The sequence below is a fragment of the Schistocerca americana genome, chromosome 7 (genome assembly GCF_021461395.2).
Source record: "Schistocerca americana isolate TAMUIC-IGC-003095 chromosome 7, iqSchAmer2.1, whole genome shotgun sequence".
NCBI lineage: Eukaryota > Metazoa > Arthropoda > Insecta > Orthoptera > Acrididae > Schistocerca > Schistocerca americana.
Genome location: NC_060125.1, coordinates 136,013,833 through 136,036,108, shown reverse-complemented (window position 1 = coordinate 136,036,108; position 22,276 = coordinate 136,013,833). Strand labels below are relative to the sequence as shown.

At 43.6% G+C, this 22,276-nt stretch overlaps 1 protein-coding gene across 1 annotated transcript in view; it reads left to right on the top strand.

Moving 5' to 3' along the window:
* LOC124622797 (myogenesis-regulating glycosidase-like) overlaps positions 1-22,276 on the top strand; it is a 68,479-nt gene that overhangs the window by 26,167 nt on the left and 20,036 nt on the right. Inside the window, exon 4 of the mRNA XM_047148589.1 lies at positions 12,068-12,502. Coding sequence (XP_047004545.1) covers positions 12,068-12,502 — 435 coding nt within the window. The remainder of the gene's footprint in view (positions 1-12,067; positions 12,503-22,276) is intronic.

Here is a 22,276-nt window from a genome sequence, read left to right as displayed (position 1 = left end):
GAAACAGTTTCTCAGTTACTTCTATGGTATTATCCGTTCACACTATCAACAAACAGTAAATTTGCGTCAGAATATCAGCATAATTTTGAATGAAAATCACAATTAGCGAGAAAAAATCTCACAGCAAATAGGAAAAATCCGCCTATTGCCTCCATGAACCCTAAAAATTTACAGTGTTTCCACATAAAATAAAACAAAAATTAGACTTTCTATAGCTACGCCAAATCCTTACTGATGTGATGCAGCTCAACGGACTCGACGTAGCTGTGAATGCGTGACCCTTCGGATGTATGAGCACATCCGTCCTTTCTCTGCTCTGTTGTGTTGGATATGACAGCTTGAACGACACACTGTTTCCGTAATAATTTTCTTAGACCGTGCTGTCCTCAGCACGGCTCCTCGCATACCAGTACATACATCTATACTGCTGAAGCCACCATGCGGTGGGTGGCGGTGGGTACTTCTGAAATCACTGTCTGATTCATCCTTCCATGTTCCAGTCACGAATGGCATTTGGTAAGAGCGATAGTCGGTAAACTTACCATCATTCCATTACTACAATACCGAACCGGACAAATCCTGCTTATTGGCTTTACCAGTCCAAACTCTAAATCTTTCTGTATCTCTTCTTCATTCCAGCCATACGACTGTGGAAGAAACTACACAGTAACCTGCGTCGTTACTCGAAACCATTCTCATTTCAAGAGGAGAGCTGCCCTCCCGCAATATCCCAGCTGTTCTGTTCTAACCAGAAGTGAACCAGTAGCTCTGTTGTATTGTCAATACCTATATCTTTTACTGTTTTCTTCTTTCAGCCTCATCTACCAACCTTACAAATTTTATTTCTCGTTTTTCATCTGGCCAGTCAGCTTTTTCTCGACATTTGATGATTTGCTTACTGCTGATATGTGCTTCTGTTAGATATAGATACTCGCATTCGATAAGAACGTAATGAGTATTAGCAGAACCGAAAATTCTTAAACTCCATATATTCATTACTATAGCTATTATTATTATTTTGCACTTCCATTTTGACCAACTAAGGAGCTGGTCACAACCTAAATTAGTTCTCATTTGAACGTATATGTTCGTCCAATATTCATTCTTCTTAATTATTATTATTATTATTATTATTATTATTATTATTATTATTATTATTATTATAAGCATTATTTTAAAATGTATTCCTTTATCTGAACGTCTCAATTGCACATTTATTTTTAGGGTGACTAGTTTGGATCAGTATTAGATCATCTTGTGACTTGTGTAGTTATGTAACCACACATATCTGAAGATGACCACATACTGACTGAAAGTAGTCATTATAAAAATAAAAATAAAAATGAAGGAAACATATAAGCTTCAACACAACTGTGGGATCTATCATGAATGATACGAATATTATCGTTAGTAATGTCCTAGTCTGCTGCTAATACAATATGCATATTGTAATTGTTACTGTATTATTATTATTATTATTTGCTATGAATGTTAAAATGTCATACATTAAAGATGTCTTGTTAGATGTAAGATAGCACCCGAAGTTTTCCGAATTTAAATTGTTTACAAATAATTAAATAGCGTAGACTCCTACAATACCACTAATATTTTTAATAATATTTTGACGAATTCCGACACTACTGTTGCTTCTGAAAAGAAGTATTTATTTATTTTTACTCTTCACGTTTAGTTCCAAACAGAGAAGCAAATCTCCATGGTCATGGAACGTGTCATTATATGAAATTACAACAGAAAAATAATAGTACATAAATTAAAATGATTATGAGTCCTTAAAAGCTATAAGTTTATGTAAATGCAGTCAAAAATTTAACACACGAATCAGCTTAATTTTTCAAGGAACTCGGCGACAGAATAGAAGGAGTGACCCATAAGGATTCTCTTCATTTCCGATTTGAAAGCGTATGAATTATTGCCAAGATTTTCGAATTCTTGTTGTAGCTCACTGAAAATGGATGCAGCAGAATACTGCACGCCTTTCTGCACAATAGTCAAGGAGGTGTTATCCAAATGCAAATTTATTTCTGCCTAGTATTAACTGAGCGAAAGCAGCTAATTCTTGGGAATAAGCAGGCACCGTTAACAAGAAACGACATTAAAAAGTCTACATATTGAGAGATCTATGTCAGAATACCGAGACTAATGAACAAGAGTCGACAAGAGTTTCGTGAACTTATACCACATATCGCCTGGATCGCCCCTTTGAGAATGGGAAGAGTTACCCCGAAATATAACACAATACGTCATAAGCTGATAAAAACAAGCAAATTAGACTGCATTGCGTATCGAACTATCACTTACGTTACATACTGCTCTAACAACAAAAATTGCAGCATTAAGTCTTTGAACAAGATCCTGAACATGGGCTTTTCACGATAATTTACTATCTATCTGAATACCTAGAAATTCAAACTGTCAAACAGTCTCACTAATCATATGTCCATTCTGTGTAATTAAAATATCAGGTTTTGTAGGATTGTGTGTTGGAAACTATATAAACTGAGCCTTACTGCGATTTAACGTTTGTTTTCTACAAGTCATGAACTTATGTCTTGAATTGCACTATTTGAAATGGTGCCAATGTTGCACACAACTTCCTTTACTACCAAGCTAATGTCATCAACAAACAGATATATTTTAGAATCAACTGTAGTATTAGAAGGCATGTCCTTTACATAAATAAGGAACAGGAGCACCCGACCGCTCCCCTCCACCCCTCCCCATTTAACCGCACTCCACTTGGACACCACACCATAGCGATTCCGATACTTTGGAGAATGACCTTTTGCAGTCTGTCTTAAATTAAGATGTGAACCAATTGTGAGCTACTCCCCGTATTCCATAATGGCTGAATTTCAGGAGCAACATTTGTGGCTATCACACTCCTTAGTTAAATAATAAATAAAAAAAAAACGTAGCGTTCGAAATCTTTTGTTAAATCCATCCAGTACCTAGCAGAGTAAAGAGAATACAGCATTTTCAGTTGTTAAAACACTTCTAAAACCAAATACCTGTGACAGCAAATTATGTAGTATGAAATGATCTATTATCCTTACAAATACAGCCTTTTCGGTAACTTTAGCAAACACTGATGGCATAGGAAAAGGTCTAAAACTGTCTTTATTATCCCTTTCCCCATTTCTATAAAGCGGCCTTTCTACTGAGCACTTTAATCGTTCAGGAAATTGGCCATTCCCAAGGGAAAAATAAAAAATATGGCTAAGTACAGGTCAAACTCGCGCAGCACAGTACTTTAGTCTTCTGACAGATACTCCATCATATCCACGAGAGTGCTTAGTCTTCAGTGATGGGGTATTTCAGATACCAGTCTCGAAAAGCCATTTTCCAATAGAGTTATATGATTCCTTGTAGAAACTAAGTTTTTATTTACTTCATCAGCTTTGTTCAGAAAGAGATTGTTAAATACTGTACATGTATATGGCTTAAACAGAAACATTTTTACTATGTACCGAATTTACACCTTCGACCTTGTGCTGCTGACGAGACACTTCCTTAACGAATGACCATACGGTTTTAATTTTATCCTGGGAAATAGATATTTTGTCTGTGTACTCCATACTCTTTGCCTTCGTAATAAAATTTTTAAGCACCTTGCGTTACTGTTTGTAATGGGTTACTTTAGTTCGATTGTTACTACTTCTAGCATTTTGATACAATTTCCGCTTTGTTCTACATGATATCCTTATCCCACTAGTCAGTCACCCAGATTGCCTTTTACTGCTGGTTTCCTGTTTTGAACGTTCTAATGGAAAGCAACGTTCTAAGAGCATGAGAAATGTGTTAAGGAAAGCACTGTATTTGTCATCTATGTTATCAGTATTATAAACATCCTGATACTCTTGTTCCTTGACGAGGTTTAGAAAACTCACTATTACCGTTGGATTAGCTCTTCTGCATAATTTGTAATTATATATAACATTTTTTGAGTACAAAAACTTGTTAGTGCTAAAATTTGTGCATCACGGTCTGAGAGACCCTTCATACGTCTACTAACAGAATGAACAAGCAATAATGAAGAAAGAATAAAAATATTGTCTATGGCTGTGCTACTGTTTCCCTCCACCCTGTTTGTGAAAATACAGTCTACATCAGATTATATGAATTTAGGGGATTTTCCAACGTTTTCTTCCACAATCACATACAAAATTAATATTAAGTCACCTCGTACCACTAACTTTTGGTATTTCATTTGAAGTGAAGCAAGAACTGGAGAAATTCTCTGAAGTTGGAGTTAGGGGACCTATAAATAATAACACTCAGAAATTTAGTTTCACTAAATTCAATTGCCCCTGCACAGCATTCAAATGCCAGTGTAGTGCTTTGACTCGTTTATGGAAGCAAATGGTATAGTGTTTTTTTATGTACATGGCCACTCCCCCACTCTACAAAGAACTTCTCGGAAAACAGTCAGCTAATCTGTATCCTGGTAAAGGAAGAGTCTGAATTGTCACATTACTTATGTGGTGTTCTGATATACCAATAAAGTCAGAGTCAGTTCACTAACTTTATCTCTAATACCTCTTATATTTTGATAAACCATGATAATTCCTTCACTGCTTGGATACCTGGTCTTCTCCGAAGGTACCTGGTCTTCTCCGAAGGTGGTCCCTTTGTCAGGGAGACTTCCTTTAAGCAGGGATACCTATCAGCTGACTTCAGTATAAAATTTTCGCATGAGTTATCCCACCACACTGTCATCTATAAGCTTTGCCAACCTCCCTTTTCCATACCTGTTCAAGTGCAGCCCAAGCCAAGTGAAACCCAGTCTACTGATAGACGCAACTGGCATTACTCCAATATGAGCCATTCCCAACGCCATCTATACCTTCTCAAGCCCCATGTTGACACGCCTAACATCAACATTAAGATGAGGCTGATCATGACGCTGAAACAGATGCACGAAGAGCACTAATGCAGTTTAAGTAGCTATCTTTACCAGGTCACCACTTACATTACACTCCACGTCCAAGACTATTCTCAACTAAACCAACAATCACTACCTGATCCTTTTTCGTAAAATTCTTACGTAAGTCCGCTAAGTTAACAGTCACCTGAGCCAGCCCTGCACTAGGCTTCACAATGATGGTGAACTGGTACTCACTCCCCAACACTTCCTGCAACTGCTGGCCCACACATCTGCCATGTGAACTACCTGACAGCAGAACCTCCTTCTTTCTGTTTGAAACTAAAACTGTCTTAGGGTCCTTAATTAATGAGGTTGGTGCATGTTTCCTACACCTAAAGCTACAAGAGGCTCCTCTCCACTGACAGTTGATCAAAGCCATTGGTGATATGCAAAGTACAACTGTCTGAATATCTTCTCCTCCTAGCTGTCTTCTTACCAGCTGCCAGTATCCTTCTCCCCGACCTCATCTTCTGCAGTTCCTCCTTTCCGCTTTGTAACTGCAACTGTAGGACACATACCTTACTCTCCTGATCCTCTATTAATTTATTTTTGCTGCAAATTTTGCATTTCCATAGCTCTAAATTACACACAATTTCTTGTCTAAAACCAAAAGTTGAAGCGTCCAATGCAACACACAACGAAACTAAACACTAAGCGAACGAAACTTTTTTACCGAAGTATTTCACTAGAAACAGCGAGGAACAGTGGCTGAAAACTACCGTACTAAATTTGATAAATGACTACAACGCACAAATAACTTTATGAAACACAGTAAGGAAAAGTTTCCGAAAGTTTATTAAACCGTTCTTTCACCAGAAACAGCATGAGCCACCGTTTGAAACGACTAAATTTAATAACTGAATACAGTGCACAAACAGCTCTGTCAATACTTAGCTTTAGAACAGCTACAGCTGCAACTACATGCTGTATTACTAACAGCTAATTCTGTTAACCATCATTCGTGTAGAGATAGAGACTGCGGATGGCTAGAATCAGTTGCTAGTGTTATGTGAGAAAGTCTCACTTTTATTACGCTACTGGCCATTAAAATTGCTACACCACGAAGATGACGTGCTACAGACGAAAAATTTAACCTACAGGAAGAAGATGCTGTGATATGCAAATGATTAGCTATTCAGAGCATTCACACAAGGTTGGCGCCGGTGGCGACACCTACAACGCGCTGACATGAGGAAAGTTTCCAACTGATTTCTCATACACAAACAGCAGTTGACCGGCGTTGTCTGGTGAAACGTTGTTGTGATGCCTCGTGTAAGGAGGAGAAATGCGTACCATCACGTTTCCGACTTTGATAAAGGTCGGATTGTAGCCTATCGCGATTGCGGCTTATCGTATCGCTACATTGCTGCTCGCATTGGTCGAGATCCAATGACTGTTACCAGAATATGGAATCGGTGGGTTCAGGAGGGTAATACGGAACGCCGTACTGGATCCCAACGGCCTCGTATCACTGGCAGTCGAGATGACAGGCATCTTGCCTGCATGGCTGTAACGGATCGTGCAGCCACGTCTCGATCCCTGAGTCAATAGATGGGGACGTTTGCAAGACGACCACCATCTGCACGAACAGTTCGACGACGTTTGCAGTAACATGGACTAACAGCTCGGAGAGCATGGCTGCGGTTACCCTTGACGCTGTATCACAGACAGGAGCGCCTGCGATGGTGTACTCAACGACGAACCTGGGTGTACGAATGGCAGAACGTCAGTTTTTCGGATGAATCAACGATCTGTTTACAGCATCATGATGGTGGCATCCATATTTGGCGACATCGCGGTGAACGCACATTGGAAGCGCGTATTCGTCATCCCCATACTGGCGTATCACCCGGCGTGATGGTATGGGTTGCCATTGGTTGCACGTCTCGGTCACCTCTTGTTCGCATTGACGGCACTTTCAACAGTGCACGTTACATTTCAGATGTGTTACGACCCGTGGCTCTACCCTTCATTCGATCCCTGCGAAACCCTACATTTCAGCAGGATAATGCATTACCGCATGTTGCAGGTCCTGTACGGGACTTTCTGGATACAGAAAATGTTCGACTGCTGCCCTGGCCAGCACATTCTCCGGATCCCTCACCAATTGGTCAATGGTGGCCGAGCAACTGGCTCGTCACAATACGCCAGTCACTACTCTTGATGAACTGTGGTATCGTGTTGAGGCTGCATGGGCAGCTGTACCTGTACACGCCATCTGTTTGACTCAATGCCCAGGCGTATCAAGGCCGTTATTACGCCCAGAGGGTGTTGTTCTGGGTACTGATTTCTCAGGATCTATGCATCCAAATTGCGTGAAAATGTAATCACATGTCAGTTATAGTACAATATATTTGTCCAATGAATACCCGTTTATCATCTGCATTTCTTCTTTAATGGCCAGTAGTGTACATGCTGTATTACTAACTGTTAATTCTGTTAAGCATCATTTGTGTAGAGGCAGACACGGGGGATGGCTTCCATCAGTTGCTAGTGTTATGTGAGAAAGTCTCACTTTTATTATATACGGGGGGCGTTTGATAAGTAATGCAACATATTTTTATTCTAAAAGCAAGTTGGTTTTATTCTTGAATCCAGTAAACGTTATTATTCTCCAATATTTTCGCTACAAAATCTTATTTTTCAGTAGAATGTTATTTCAGTGCGACTGCCTTACGCCACCTTACAGGGAGTACCTGTATGCCCGCATGGTACCATTCTACTGGTCGACTCGGAAGAACGTCTTGCTGCGTCAGTAACGTCCCCATGAATGTTTGCTTCCCTCAGAGTGTGTCATTCGTTTTGACAGACAGATGGAAGTCGGATGGTGCGAGATCTGGGCTGTAGTGTGGATGAAGAAGAAGAACAGTCTAATGCAGTTGAGCTCCTCTCGGGTGCGCAGACTTGTGTGAGGCCTTGCGTTGTCATGGAGAAAGAGAAGTTCTTTTGCATATTCGCGCAGGCGAACATTATAAAGTCACTACTCCTGAGAGTAGCACAATACATTTCAGAGTTTGTCGTTGCACCTTGTGGGCGGACATCAAACATAGTAACCCCCAGAACACCGTCCACATGACATTACTGGCTGATGCTGCGGCTTCGAACCTTTTGTGACTATCAGCCTCGTAAAGCGCAAGCTCTTCCGCACAGATGGTCCTCCGTTGTGAGCCGTAGTTGTGTCCGGCTCTTCGAAAAGCGCGGCATGCGGAGTTCTTTCACTTCGCGTTCAGTGTTTGCGATGACGCTTTCGGTTTGGCGCGCTGTTTGGATCGCTACCGCCCTCTGGCGGAAGGTTGAGCAAGTGTACGGTCGCGTGACGATCGAGGAGTACGTACTGGGCTGTGGGGGTCGTCAACTGCTCGCCACGTGCTTTTCCCGACCTGTTGGCTGTCAGGGGCTAAGTCTGCCTTACCAACATGTACGCGGCTTATGAAGCTTAGAAGCCGTGGTGCAGGAGATCAGCGCGTGGGACCGTATATCGTCTTATCTGCCGTTGAAACCACTGGCAGCGGTTGGCTCTGACGAGCATAAGGAAGTGCAACGTGTTCCCTGCGTTGTGGTGGAGCGTGAGAAGTTGAGTACTGTTTATTTATATATATAAGGGGTTTTTCAAGTTCTACTGAAGTGTATGAGTTTCTTCACCAGTAGTTTTTTTTTTGGGGTCTCCCACTACAGTTTTCGTTTGCCTGTCCGCGGGAATGTGGTTATTGCTTCTTGGTCGGGCCGTTTCATCCACATCTTGACTGCGTGGTTTAGGGTCAGTGTCGTGTGTCTCTGTGGTTCAGAGTCTGTACAGGCACCGCCCTTGCTACATCTTCTGGTTTTGGGTAACTCAGGGAGATGGTGGCTTGCAATGCGAGTTTTGGGGCTGATCTGCTGTGGCCCCGTAGACCACCAATAACTATTCCGACTATTGTGATCTGGGCCCCTTTAGACGTGTCACTCCCTGACCGAGATAAAGGGATTTTTTTTTGGGAGAAAGGCATATAACCTTCACATTAAAGGCATATATATATACACTCCTGGAAATGGAAAAAAGAACACATTGACACCGGTGTGTCAGACCCACCATACTTGCTCCGGACACTGCGAGAGGGCTGTACAAGCAATGATCACACGCACGGCACAGCGGACACACCAGGAACCGCGGTGTTGGCCGTCGAATGGCGCTAGCTGCGCAGCATTTGTGCACCGCCGCCGTCAGTGTCAGCCAGTTTGCCGTGGCATACGGAGCTCCATCGCAGTCTTTAACACTGGTAGCATGCCGCGACAGCGTGGACGTGAACCGTATGTGCAGTTGACGGACTTTGAGCGAGGGCGTATAGTGGGCATGCGGGAGGCCGGGTGGACGTACCGCCGAATTGCTCAACACGTGGGGCGTGAGGTCTCCACAGTACATCGATGTTGTCGCCAGTGGTCGGCGGAAGGTGCACGTGCCCGTCGACCTGGGACCGGACCGCAGCGACGCACGGATGCACGCCAAGACCGTAGGATCTTACGCAGTGCCGTAGGGGACCGCACCGCCACTTCCCAGCAAATTAGGGACACTGTTGCTCCTGGGGTATCGGCGAGGACCATTCGCAACCGTCTCCATGAAGCTGGGCTACGGTCCCGCACACCGTTAGGCCGTCTTCCGCTCACGCCCCAACATCGTGCAGCCCGCCTCCAGTGGTGTCGCGACAGGCGTGAATGGAGGGACGAATGGAGACGTGTCGTCTTCAGCGATGAGAGTCGCTTCTGCCTTGGTGCCAATGATGGTCGTATGCGTGTTTGGCGCCGTGCAGGTGAGCGCCACAATCAGGACTGCATACGACCGAGGCACACAGGGCCAACACCCGGCATCATGGTGTGGGGAGCGATCTCCTACACTGGCCGTACACCACTGGTGATCGTCGAGGGGACACAGAATAGTGCACGGTACATCCAAACCGTCATCGAACCCATCGTTCTACCATTCCTAGACCGGCAAGGGAACTTGCTGTTCCAACAGGACAATGCACGTCCGCATGTATCCTGTGCCACCCAACGTGCTCTAGAGGGTGTAAGTCAACTACCCTGGCCAGCAAGATCTCCGGATCTGTCCCCCATTGAGCATGTTTGGGACTGGATGAAGCGTCGTCTCACGCGGTCTGCACGTCCAGCACGAACGCTGGTCCAACTGAGGCGCCAGGTGGAAATGGCATGGCAAGCCGTTCCACAGGACTACATCCAGCATCTCTACGATCATCTCCATGGGAGAATAGCAGCCTGCATTGCTGCGAAAGGTGGATATACACTGTACTAGTGCCGACATTGTGAATGCTCTGTTGCCTGTGTCTATGTGCCTGTGGTTCTGTCAGTGTGATCATGTGATGTATCTGACCCCAGGAATGTGTCAATAAAGTTTCCCCTTCCTGGGACATTGAATTCACGGTGTTCTTATTTCAATTTCCAGGAGTGTATATATATATATATACATTCCTCCCACACAAAGAAAGAACATAGGTTATGTGGACATGTGTCCGGAAACGCTTACTTTCCACGTTAGAGCTCATTTTATTACTTCTCTTCAAATCACATTAATCATGGAATGGAAACACACAGCAACAGAACGCACCAGCGTGACTTCAAACACTTTGTTACAGGAAATTTTGAAAATGTCCTCCGTTAGGGAGGATACATGCATCCACCCTCCGTCGCATGGAATCCCTGATGCGCTGATGCAGCCCTGGAGAATGGCGTATTGTATCACAGCAGTCCACAATACGAGCACGAAGAGTCTCTACATTTGGTACCGGGGTTGCGTAAATAAGAGCATTCAAATGCCCCCATAAATGAAAGTCAAGAGGGTTGAGGTTAGGAGAGCGTGGAGGCCATGGAATTAGTCCGCCTCTACCAATCCATTTGTCACCGAATCTGTTGTTGAGAAGCGTACGAACACTTCGACTGAAATGTACAGGAGCTCCATCGTGCATGAACCACATGTTGTGTCGTACTTGTAAAGGCACATGTTCTAGCAGCACAGGTAGAGTATCATGGCGGTGAATCGAGGAAGTACAGTACATACTGACGGAAGTAAAATGAGCTCTAACATGGAAATTAAGCGTTTCCGGAAACATGTCCACATAACATCTTTTCTTTATTTGTGTGTGAGGAATGTTTCCTGTTAATTTTGCCGTACCTTTTTGTATCCTTTACATAGAGAAAATTTGTCAGCTATTTAAAAGAGTTTTTTTTTAAATTGTTGTCGAGTTTAAAATCTTATTATTGGTAAGTTGTTAACGCCAAACCTTGCAATCTCCTTTCCATAAAGAAAATTTGTCAGCTATTGGAAATTGTTTTTGTAAATGTTATTTAAAAAAAAGCCAGGCTTAAAAATTTATTATTGAGAAAGTCTTTTAAAATAAAAAGGTATCTTTAGCAGTGTGTGTTGTTTCACCAGCACCTCCTGGCCCCTACTTCCACGATAACGTTTTGGAACAACATGTGTACTTTAGTAGTTGTTTGTGAACCGCCCTAATTGATGGTTCACGTTGCACTTTATGGTTTTCTGTTAGGCAGCACAGTGGGCACACACTTCTGAGTACCCCAACTGGTACATGAGTGACGTCCGTTTGAGCAGCGAGGTGTTCGATTGTGATCCGTCGATCACCTCGAAAGAGAGTGTTCGCACGTTCCAGTTGCGCAGGAGTCACAGCTGTGTGCGGCCTGCCTTCACTCGGGAGATTATACAGGCTTACGCGACCTTGTTGCGATGATGACAGACGCCTCGCCCAACGACTCACTGTGCTTTTGTTCACTGCCAGGTCTCCGTAGACACTCTGGAAGCACCTATGAAAATCTGCGATGTTCTGTTTTTCCGTCAAAAGAAACTCAATGACAGCCCTCTGCTTGGAACGCATCTCTTTTGCAGACGCCAATTTTAAGGTTACATATAGCGCCGCCACCTATCGAAAATTCATGACGCTATAGGGGAGCTGGAATATTCCACGATATCGCACCACAAATTCCGCATTTTTTCAACCGAAACTGCTAGAGAAAAAAGTGTGTTGCATTACTTATTGAACACCTCTCGTAGGTGGTGTTCGTGGTTTGTGAAAACTACCGCTACCCCTTTTATCAGTTTCTGCCTTCTCTTTCAAGGCTCTTCTCGCGGAGACGGGCATCGACTCGTTCAAGTTCGACGCCGGCGAGACCAGCTGGCTGCCCCAGCTGCCCGACATTCAACCCATTGATCTGAACCCCATACAATTCTCCGCCGACTACCTGCAGACGGTCTCGCAGTTCGGGCCCATGATAGAGGTGCGCACGGGCGAGCGAACGCAGAACCTGCCAGTCTACATTCGCATGATCGACAAGGACACCAAGTGGACCTTCGACAACGGACTGCCCACGCTGGTGACGACGCTGCTGCAGATGAACATGGTGGGCTACGTCCTGGTGCTGCCAGACATGGTGGGCGGCAACGGCTACGGCTCCGACGTCCTCACCAAGGAGCTCTTCATACGATGGCTGCAGGCCAACGTTTTCATGCCGGCCATACAGTTCTCCTACGTGCCCTGGGACTTCGACGAAGAGGTATGTAGCTTTCTGGAAATGAGACATCTTTTGTTACTTGTTACACCTCTCTTCAAGCACTTAGTCTGTTGATTGATTTAAGACTGTTTACCACGTCTTCCTGGCATGTGCTCAGTTATTCGCATCTAAGCGTAAACATCCTCGGTATGAGTTCTTGGAACGAGAAAACATTTGGCGAAAGGACAGAATACTCGACGAATGGTCTGATCTGCCCTTTGCAGGATGCGTTGGAGAAACGTACTGCAGCCCGCCCGTATGGTCCAACGACCACCCGGCAGTTGTCAATCAATGGCGATGGAGGAATGGAAGGCCTTACCATAAGAGCTCCGTACCAACTTTGTGGCCAGCATTGGAGCACGTAGCACTGTATGCAGTGCCATCCGAAGTGATCACATACCCTACTGAGAACCATGTCCTCTCTTGACTATTTGAGAGTGGTTTATGGTTCGGCAGCGCCTTCAGCGTTGCATTTATTCGACCCTGTGCACCACTGTGGGGTTCGATTAGCGACAGGAGCTTTTAGGACGAGTCCGGTGACCAGCGCACTGTACATGTATGCAACTGAATTGGAGATACCTGCTTGGCTGGAGGGAAAGAGGTGGTGACTTGCTGGCAATGAGAATGTAATGACTGGGCTCGACTTGTGCTGCGATGCGGTCGTAGATTTGTGTGGCCGCCACAGACAGTCTACCGCAGAACGAAAGAAATACTAGGATTTTACGTTCCGTCGACATCGAGGTCATTAGAGACGGATCATAAACTTCGAATCATTCGAGAATGGGGAAGGAAATCGTCCGTGCCTTTTCAGAGCAACCTCGCTTGAAACCTACAATTATGGATGAAGGGATATGAGGAGAAAGGTTAGGGTCCATGTACCATCATGTTTCATTCCCTGTCACTACCTTACTGACGTAAATACCTCTGATACAGGTAGGCCTTTGGTAATCACAATTTCAGTTAATTACAACACAGATTAAGATATCATCTCTCAATAGGGGGGAATAAAAACAGGGAGGCGTTGATTAATAAGAGTTTCAGATAACGGAAGTTATGAAATAGTTTTTAATTTAATTAAAAGAGAAAAGGCAGGCCTTTAATGATAATAGCTTCAGTTATGTAGAATTACCAAATATAAAACATACAGTCCTACAAAGCTAACAGGTTCAGTTAAGTAGAATTGCCAAATAGAAAACAGGCAGGCCTTCAATATTAACAGCTTCAGTTAAGCAAAATTACCAAATAGCAAAACGACAGGTTTTCTTTAATAACAGCTTCAGTCAAATGAAATCACCAAACAGAAAACAGGCAGGTCTTTAATAACAGTTAAGATCTCAGAATCCAAAACTTAACTGAAGTTTACGAATCAAAGCTGAAGCTTGTCAGTTCCAAAGGGGGCCCAGAATTCAGCACAGCGAAACTGGCTCCAACTTTCTGACCGGTGTGCCTCTCCCAGAGTTGGCTGGCCAGGCTAGTCACGAAGACGGCAGTCGCAGTCAGGCACAAATATGCCCAGCAACCACTCGTTCCCGCCTTTGTCACCGGGCTGACCTCTCACACCGTCCTCCTCGCTCCGTTACCGCCCCCAAACTCGACACACCATAACACGCTCCGTCTCCCATTAACAAACTCGGACAAAGATCTTAATGGCCTCAAACCAGAGGGACAGCACACGACAGATCGAGCTAGTGGCGCCAAGAATTCGAAAGGCGACCCGAGCAAACCCGCCAGCTCAATCCTTGAATTTGCCTGGAGCAATTTAGTGCAATGACTCAAAATCAAAATCTGGAAAGTGGGACTGTGATTTGACTCATCATGCTTTAGAATGCGAGTCCAGTGCCCCACCTCGCTCGGTCGACCGCAGAATGGCAAGAAGCGCGACCTCAGCGCACAAGGCGGAGTGCAATGGTGACTGCCTGATGGATGCGATGGACTCTTCACTTCCCACCGACGTGAACAGACTTGACTGCCGCAGGTAACAACGTGCTGACGACAGAGGTAGCTGACGACGTTTGTGGGCTGAAGGAGCGAATATACGGTCCACAGAGCGACAAATGTTTGCCGGATCAATGACGAACACCAACAGCGACCGGTGAGCTGCCACGCCAGTTTCTCGTCGCGGGGCCCAGGTCTCACGGCTTCACTCGCATGATTTTGCTTACCGATCTTTACAGTGCATACAGATTATAAGGGTCCCAGGAAAGTCGCCAACGGAGGCTCTAAAAGTGGGTAAGTGTAAGAAAATGAAACACCTACAGCTATCCTTATGATGTCATTTATTGTACGACTACCAGTTTCGGCCATTCAGTGGACCATCTTCAGGCCTTAGCTGATGCTGAAGGGGTTAACACCATACACAGTGTATCAGTGGCAAACATAATTGGTTTAGGCAGGCTACCTGTTACTATGATGTTGTCTCTCCGAACATCAGCTGTTGACAGTTGGAGAGACAACATCACAGCGTCAGCTAAGTCCTAAAGATGGTGCATTGAAGCGCCGACACTGGTAGCTGTACAATAAATGACATCAAAAGGGCGGCTGTTGGTGTCTCATTTTCTTAAAATAGCGAACGAATGTAGTCCGCCATATCTCCAGTCACGGGCATGGGCATACAAAAACTTGGATAAATGTGGCCAAAAATGAGGAATCGATGGCCACACTGGTGCATCGACTGCGAGGAGCATTGTTGAGTACTTGAGGCGCGATGCATCCTGCTTGTCGACGGGGTATATATTTGACAGGTAGTGGAGATGCTAATGAAAGGGGTCCTTTCTTTATTAAGTGCATAACTTTCTCTGTCCAACTTCAACACTTTCCCTCTTTTTTTGGGAAGCTGCGGTTTCGATCTGTTTGGTACTAAGAGTAAAAGTAATTTTTCAAGTTTGATTCCAAATGACTATAAAATTAATAAAGGTATACGACAAGAAGAAAAATCCTTAAATAAATAACGAAATCAAAAATGATGCAGAGTGTTGATAGTACAGCTTTCAAAACCCCCTTTTTTCCCTGCAATACCATCATTACTGACATCGTACGATATTTTGCTGCGTTTCCCCATTTCTAATTTATATACTGCCTACACAGAAGGTTGGGTTCGTTATCCACCCTACGGAACGTGCATCCGAAGAGAGAATCAGCCACTTCTACAAGTCCTTCTCACCACGACTGGCGATCGTCAGGCCTGCTCCTCCTTATGCACTACTGCACGGTATGTGACCGTGCCACCCCGACCACCTATGCACCTTGGTGTCACAGCACCATGACGTCACACGTGAGGCGAAACTGCAGCTAGTGAGGCACAGGGCATCCCCAGAAGGTCTCATCCAGCGCCCTCTTCGTCCTGTTGAGCTTCTCCTCCTGTATCAGTTCCATAGAAATTTTATTTACCCATTCTCTGGTTGTCTTACATGCAATTGTGAAATAGAGGACCAAGTTTCGTTCTATACAAAATACAGCTTTTACTGAGTTCAACAGCTGCAACCAGTGCGCCACCGCGGAAACAGACGACAGTACATACTTTATGTAATTGAAAGGCTGATAATATTCAGCATTGTGTTTCAAAAGTCTCTCCCCTGGCTACACTTCACCTCGTAGTGAGATTCCGAGAAGTGCGGCGACAAAAATGCGCAATGCCGGTATTTGACGATCCTACGCTAAAAATGATGTATCCAGGCTCGTTACGTATGTCTTCCACAGAATGACACTGTGGCAGCTACAATGTGGCGCACAGCGCAGAGCTGAGAGTTTTCTCGGTAACTGCTACTGTCTTTCTGCGGTTCACACTGATTTGGTTCAGACATTAACTTGAACGTTTTAACCTTGTCGTTCAGCCTAATGCCAACCCACTATCCATGTTAGATTAACAATAATCACCTAGTCAAAACTGAACTGCACCCCTCCATTGTTCACTTTAGGTAGTCGAAATGCGCTCTGTTATAACAATGGTACATACAGATACATCAGAAAGAGTTTTGATCAGATATATGAGTCTGAAACGTTGTTTTGGGACGACATGATTCCAGCAAAAGCAAAATCACTGACGGGCCATTGATACTTCATACCAGTATTGATCTATCTTATGGAAACAAGCACCCTCATGAACAGAGAGTTAGCAAGCATCCTCATGAACAGAGAGTTAGCAAGACCACTGGCATCAGCAAATTACTTAGATTCACCTTCCAAAAGACAAAGAGGGGTAAGCTGAGGAGTCAGGAGGTGAGGAAGAAACATGGAATCTTTCATTCCTTTTATCCAAGTGGTACGGTGTATTGAGGTTGTAGTCTACAGAAGCAACCATAATAAATTTAGAAAGAGAGTGGAAGTAAAACGTACTGATCAGAAGACGTTGGATAGAGATGATTCAGTATGACATCGCCGCCGGAGGAAGAACGGTGCTGATCTCTCTATGACAGGTTGTACATGGACAAAGGAAGTGGGAAAGGCTCATTAGCAGTACCCAAGAAACTGGAACTGTGCAATGATGATGATGATACATGCATTTAAAATATTTTTATATAATTACATTTATTACAAAATATGTTGAATGATACAAAACATAAAGAGAACAAAATCATATACGCTGGCTAGAGTTATAAAGGCAAAGACGCACGATGAAGAAATTATACGAATGAGACGGCAGAATGTGTTATGATGTAATGTACATGTACCGACAAACAAATGTTCACAGTTTCAGAAAGATTGGATATATTATTTTCAAGAGAAAGGGCTACACAAACTGAGCAAGTCAATAACGCTTTGGTTGACCTCTGACCCTTACGCAAGCAGTTATTCGGCTTGTCATTGATTGATGGAGTTGTTGGATGTCCTCTTGAGGAATATTGTGCCAAAGTCTGAAAAAATGGAACGTTAGATCGTCCAACTCCCGAGATGATTGGAGGTCCCTGCCCATACGTTGTCCAAACTTTCTCACTTGGGGAGAAATCCGCTCACTGGGGCTCAATTCGAAGCGGGACTTATCATTGAAGACAAGCCAACTCCAATCATTGAGATATGTCTGAAGACGTCCCAGACTGCCATGGGATGCCAATCATCTCGGGTTTTGACAGTCTGACTTGCCAACTGGACAAGATTTGACACGGCATCCCTCAGCAATATACCTAACACTTCTGTCAATCAATGCCAAATAACTGCCCGCACAGGGGCCACAGGTGGACCAACGAGTTATTGACTTGCTCAATTTGTGAAACTATTTCTCGTCATTAAATCTACAGATGTACATCATATTTTTGTCTTCTGTATACGTACACAATTTTTTTGCCTAAGAGGTTAATTTATAGCTATGCCCAAGAAGTCGTGTGACTTGGTTGCTCTTGGTTTGTACGCAACAGTGCTTGTAGTCTTGGAGAAAAGGGAATGAACACACCAGTCAGTTACCTGTGCAAGTTGTGGACGTGCTTAACATACGTGTGACAGCATTGTCATACATATACAGCAAAAATGAACTAAACTGTTAATGTTTGGAATGTTTTATATATTGTGACAACCAAATTAAGAAGGAGTTATCCAACAGAAGACGGTGTAGGACAGGATGATGTCACTTTCGCAATGTTTTTGGAGAATCTAATTATTCAGAAACGTTAATATTGATTTGACTGCTTAACTGTTGTTACGCTGGATAGGGTAGTGGACGAAGAAAACAATTTTATGGACGATAACGCGATTAACAGTGTTATAGTTTGCAGTGCTGGTGGCAGTGGCGGAAACAGTACTCCAGAAAGAGAAGCTAATTCTTCTGGTGACTATGAACGTTCACCAAAAAAGAAATCCAATACTGTTAGTATTTTGACAAAATTTTCGGAAGATCGCCTTGAATATATTTATGATAGTTACGAGGGTGTGTCAACGAAAACCTTAAATTTGTAATAACAAAACGAAATTTCGCGCCCTTACCCTGTAAGTTGGTAAGCGTGTTACAAACAGCTTGCAGAATGGCCTGTCGGTGGCAGCATAGTGTACTTACACACATACCGTCGCAGTATCAGTATAAAGATGGCCGCCCCAGTTGCGACTTGCACCAGGGAATAACAGCATTCTTTTATTCGGTTTTTGCGTAGTGAAGGTGTGAAACCTATTGAAATTCATCGACGAGTGAATGTTCAGTACGGTGATGCATGTTTGTCACAGCAGCAAGTCTATGAATGTAGTAGGAAGTTCGAAAATGGTGTGACTTCAATGGAAGATGCTCCTCGTCCAAGTCAGGCACAACGAGTTGTGACTCCACAGAACATTGCACCAGTTGAAGCCATAGTGAAGGAAAACCACCGAGTGACACTGAATGACATTGCAGCATGTTTACAGATTAAGTCATGGGTCAGCACACCACACTGTGCATGATGTGCTCCAGTTTCACAAAGTATCTGCAAGAAGGGTGCCACGGCAGCTGACTCCTGAAATGAGAGAATGACGTGTTGATGCTTGTGAAGAATTTCTTCGGCGCTTTGAACGAGAAGGTGATATCTTCCTTGCAAGAATCGGTACTGTGGACGAAACCTGGATTCACTTCCACCAACCGGAACGAAGAGAGCGAGAGAGGAATGGCGCCATTCCTCATCACCAAAACCAAAGAAGTTTCGAACAGAACTATCAGCAGGGAAGGTTATGCCAACTCTCTTTTGGGACGAAAAAGGCGCAATTCTGGAGCATTACATGCCGAGAGGGACCACTGTCACCAGTGCATCATACACAGATATCCTAAAAAAAAGAAAAAAAACACATCTGCTGCCTGCAATCAAATCAAAACGACGTGGTTTGCTGTCAGCAGGTGTCCTTCTGCAACATGACAATGCAAGGCTCGTACAACAGTTGCATCAATCACAGACCTGCATTTTGAGTGTCTTCCTCATCCACCATACTCACCAGACCTTGCCCCAAGTGATTTCCATATGTTTGGACCACTCAAAGACGTAATGGGAGGAAAGAAGTTCCGTTCTGATGAAGAGGTACCCCACGGAGTGCATGAGTGGTTGCGCTGACTACCAAAGGAATTTTTTTCTAAACGAATTTATGAACTTTGTAAGCGCTCTATGATTTACATTGAGCGTGGGGAAGATTACGTCGAAAAGTGATAAAGCTTTGTACCGCTTCTGCACAATAAATAATGTTTAAAAACATATTTGACGTTTTCATTTGACTCACCCTCGTGTTATACAACTACATTTAAAGTTGCACCTATAGCTCGTTATTGATGACATCCGTCTATATGAAGTACACCAAAGTAATATCTGATATGAAACAAAGACAGAATGAAGACCCATTTAGAGGACGCGGTAATAAAAGAATTGGAGATAAAACAACTCATTCTGTCTCAATGAAGAAATGAAGGAAATTGTGTCCATTATCGTTCAGTCAAAAAGAACGAAATACGTACACTCTTTGAATGGACATTTCTTCGGAAAAATAAAGTATAAGCAAGAAGGATAACAGATTGTATAAGGACTCTCTTACAGTGCCGTCAAAACTAAATTAGGAAATAGAATTTTCATTATGAAAATGCATTCTATTCTTCATAACCAGCTTTTTTCCAGCGTATCAGCCTAAGCTTCAATATTTGTAGAAACGACGAAGTACAATACTCCCGCACATGATACTGAATTCCAGAATGTGAGTCGAGTAGTATTTGATTTTGCAGCTCAAGAATGTGATTAGAGGACTGTACAAGTACTGTATTCGCCTAAAGGACCTATTGTGATTCTGCATGTTGTTTTATGCAATTTGTTGAGGAGAGTGATGTACATTTTTAAAGTCCGATAGAGCGCAAACTGCGGGTTGCACAATCGTATGCTTCCAAAATATTAGTTACAGTGGTACATTAAGTTTATAAATACAGTTGGAACACCGCTTTCCTGTTCGGTCCGAGAAACTTGCCTTACAAGAGCCTCTTGTCACTTTCGACTGGTGGAAAGCGATTCAGGCTGTGCTGTCACGACTCAATTGAACCTATGTGTGGTCTAGTGCCTTATGTTTTGTCACTATCCGCTATCGACATGAGCATATTTCCTTCAAAAACCAAGGGGTACATTTTAAAGCACTGGAAATCGATAAATACAAAGTACGTATAGATCTAATAAAGATAGCTAGCATGCTTTGGGAAGTGGGTGTGAGAGGCATTGAGTAAGTCAGTTTAACCCTCTCGGGACGAGTTTCCCCAAAGCGGAGCAATACGTAGGCGCTGTGCGGCTTCCATATCCCTTAGGTTTCTTTCATCGCTTATAAATTCTACAGTTTTTGACTTATAGGTGTAATTTTTTTTGTTAATGAAGCTAATACACGCTCTTTACTGGCATACTATTTTCATTATTCCATATCGTGCACTTGGTGGTAGTGTTAAAATAGAAAAAAATGAAATATTTGATTTTTTTTACTTTTTTGTTGAGAGGTGGTGCATTGAATTAGACATATTAAAATTAGTTGTATCTTATTCTTCAAAGTTTTAGCTTTAAAAGGACATATAAAATACAATTTTATCTCTAATAGGACGTCCGTGGGGAGAAAAATAAAAAGTCCATTTTGAGGGATTTATGTCCATAAACTACAAAATTTCATAATATTTGCTTAAAACAAACTACTACTTTGGCATAATGATTTTTCCATAGGCAACCACATTTTACAAATCCTTTCGGTACTCTGGTACTTTGTGATACCTGCTGAAGCGCTCAGGAACATGAAGAGAAGGGTTGGACGAACAAGTTTCGCCCTCCTACCTTGGAGCGATCACTGCAAACGACACAGTCGCCCTGTTTTCCGGTGCCTGTTCTTGCTATAGCATGGTACAGGCCGTCCCTGCTGTGTAGGTCACCATGCTCATAGCGTAGCCTCTTCCTCGATGGGTTGGTTGAGCCCTGACGTCGCCCACAAGCTCCTTGACGAGACTCTTAAAAACTGCAAAAGACTCTTTGGTGTCTCCCCTCTTTTCTTTGCTAAGATGACATATAGCAAGAAAGCGCTGACGATCCCCACCTGAAATTAGTGAGAAGAATTGCCCTTTGGTCAGGATGCGCCCCGTCCCGTGTCGATACTCCAAGCCAGTCCCTAGATACAGCGCTGGGTGTGTGACGTGACAATCGGGCCACATATGCGGGCCTTGCGTCCCAAAGGGGTTAAATGTGCGGTGCCAAAGAAGTAAACTTTTCCCCTCCCTGTTAGTTAGCTACCGTATATGTATGGGATATAATGTTATTTTGACCTACATGTTACTCAATCTATCCTATTTGTCAAAAAGCTCGAAGTAATTACACTACTGGCCATTAAAATTGCTACACCACGAAGCTGACGTGCTACAGACGCGAAAATTAACCGACAGGAAGAAGATGCTGTGATACGCAAATGATTAGCTTTTCAGAGCATTCACACAAGGTTGGCGCCGGGGTTGACACCTACAACGTGCTGACATGAGGAAACTTTCCAACCGATTTCTCATACACTAACAGCAGTTCAACGGCGTTGCCTGGTGAAACGTTGTTGTGATGCCTCGTGTAAGGAGGAGAAATGCGTACCATCACGACTTTGATAAAGGTCGGATTGTAGCCTATCGCGAATGCGGTTTATCGTATCGCGACATTGCTGCTCGCATTGGTCGAGATCCAATGACTGTTAGCAGAATATGGAATCGGTGGGTTCAGGAGGGAAATACGGAACGCCGTGCTGGATCCCAACGGCCTCGTATCACTAGCAGTCGAGATGACAGGCATCTCATCCGCATGGCTGTAACGGATCGTGCAGCCACGTCTCGATACCTGAGTCAACAGATGGGGACGTTCC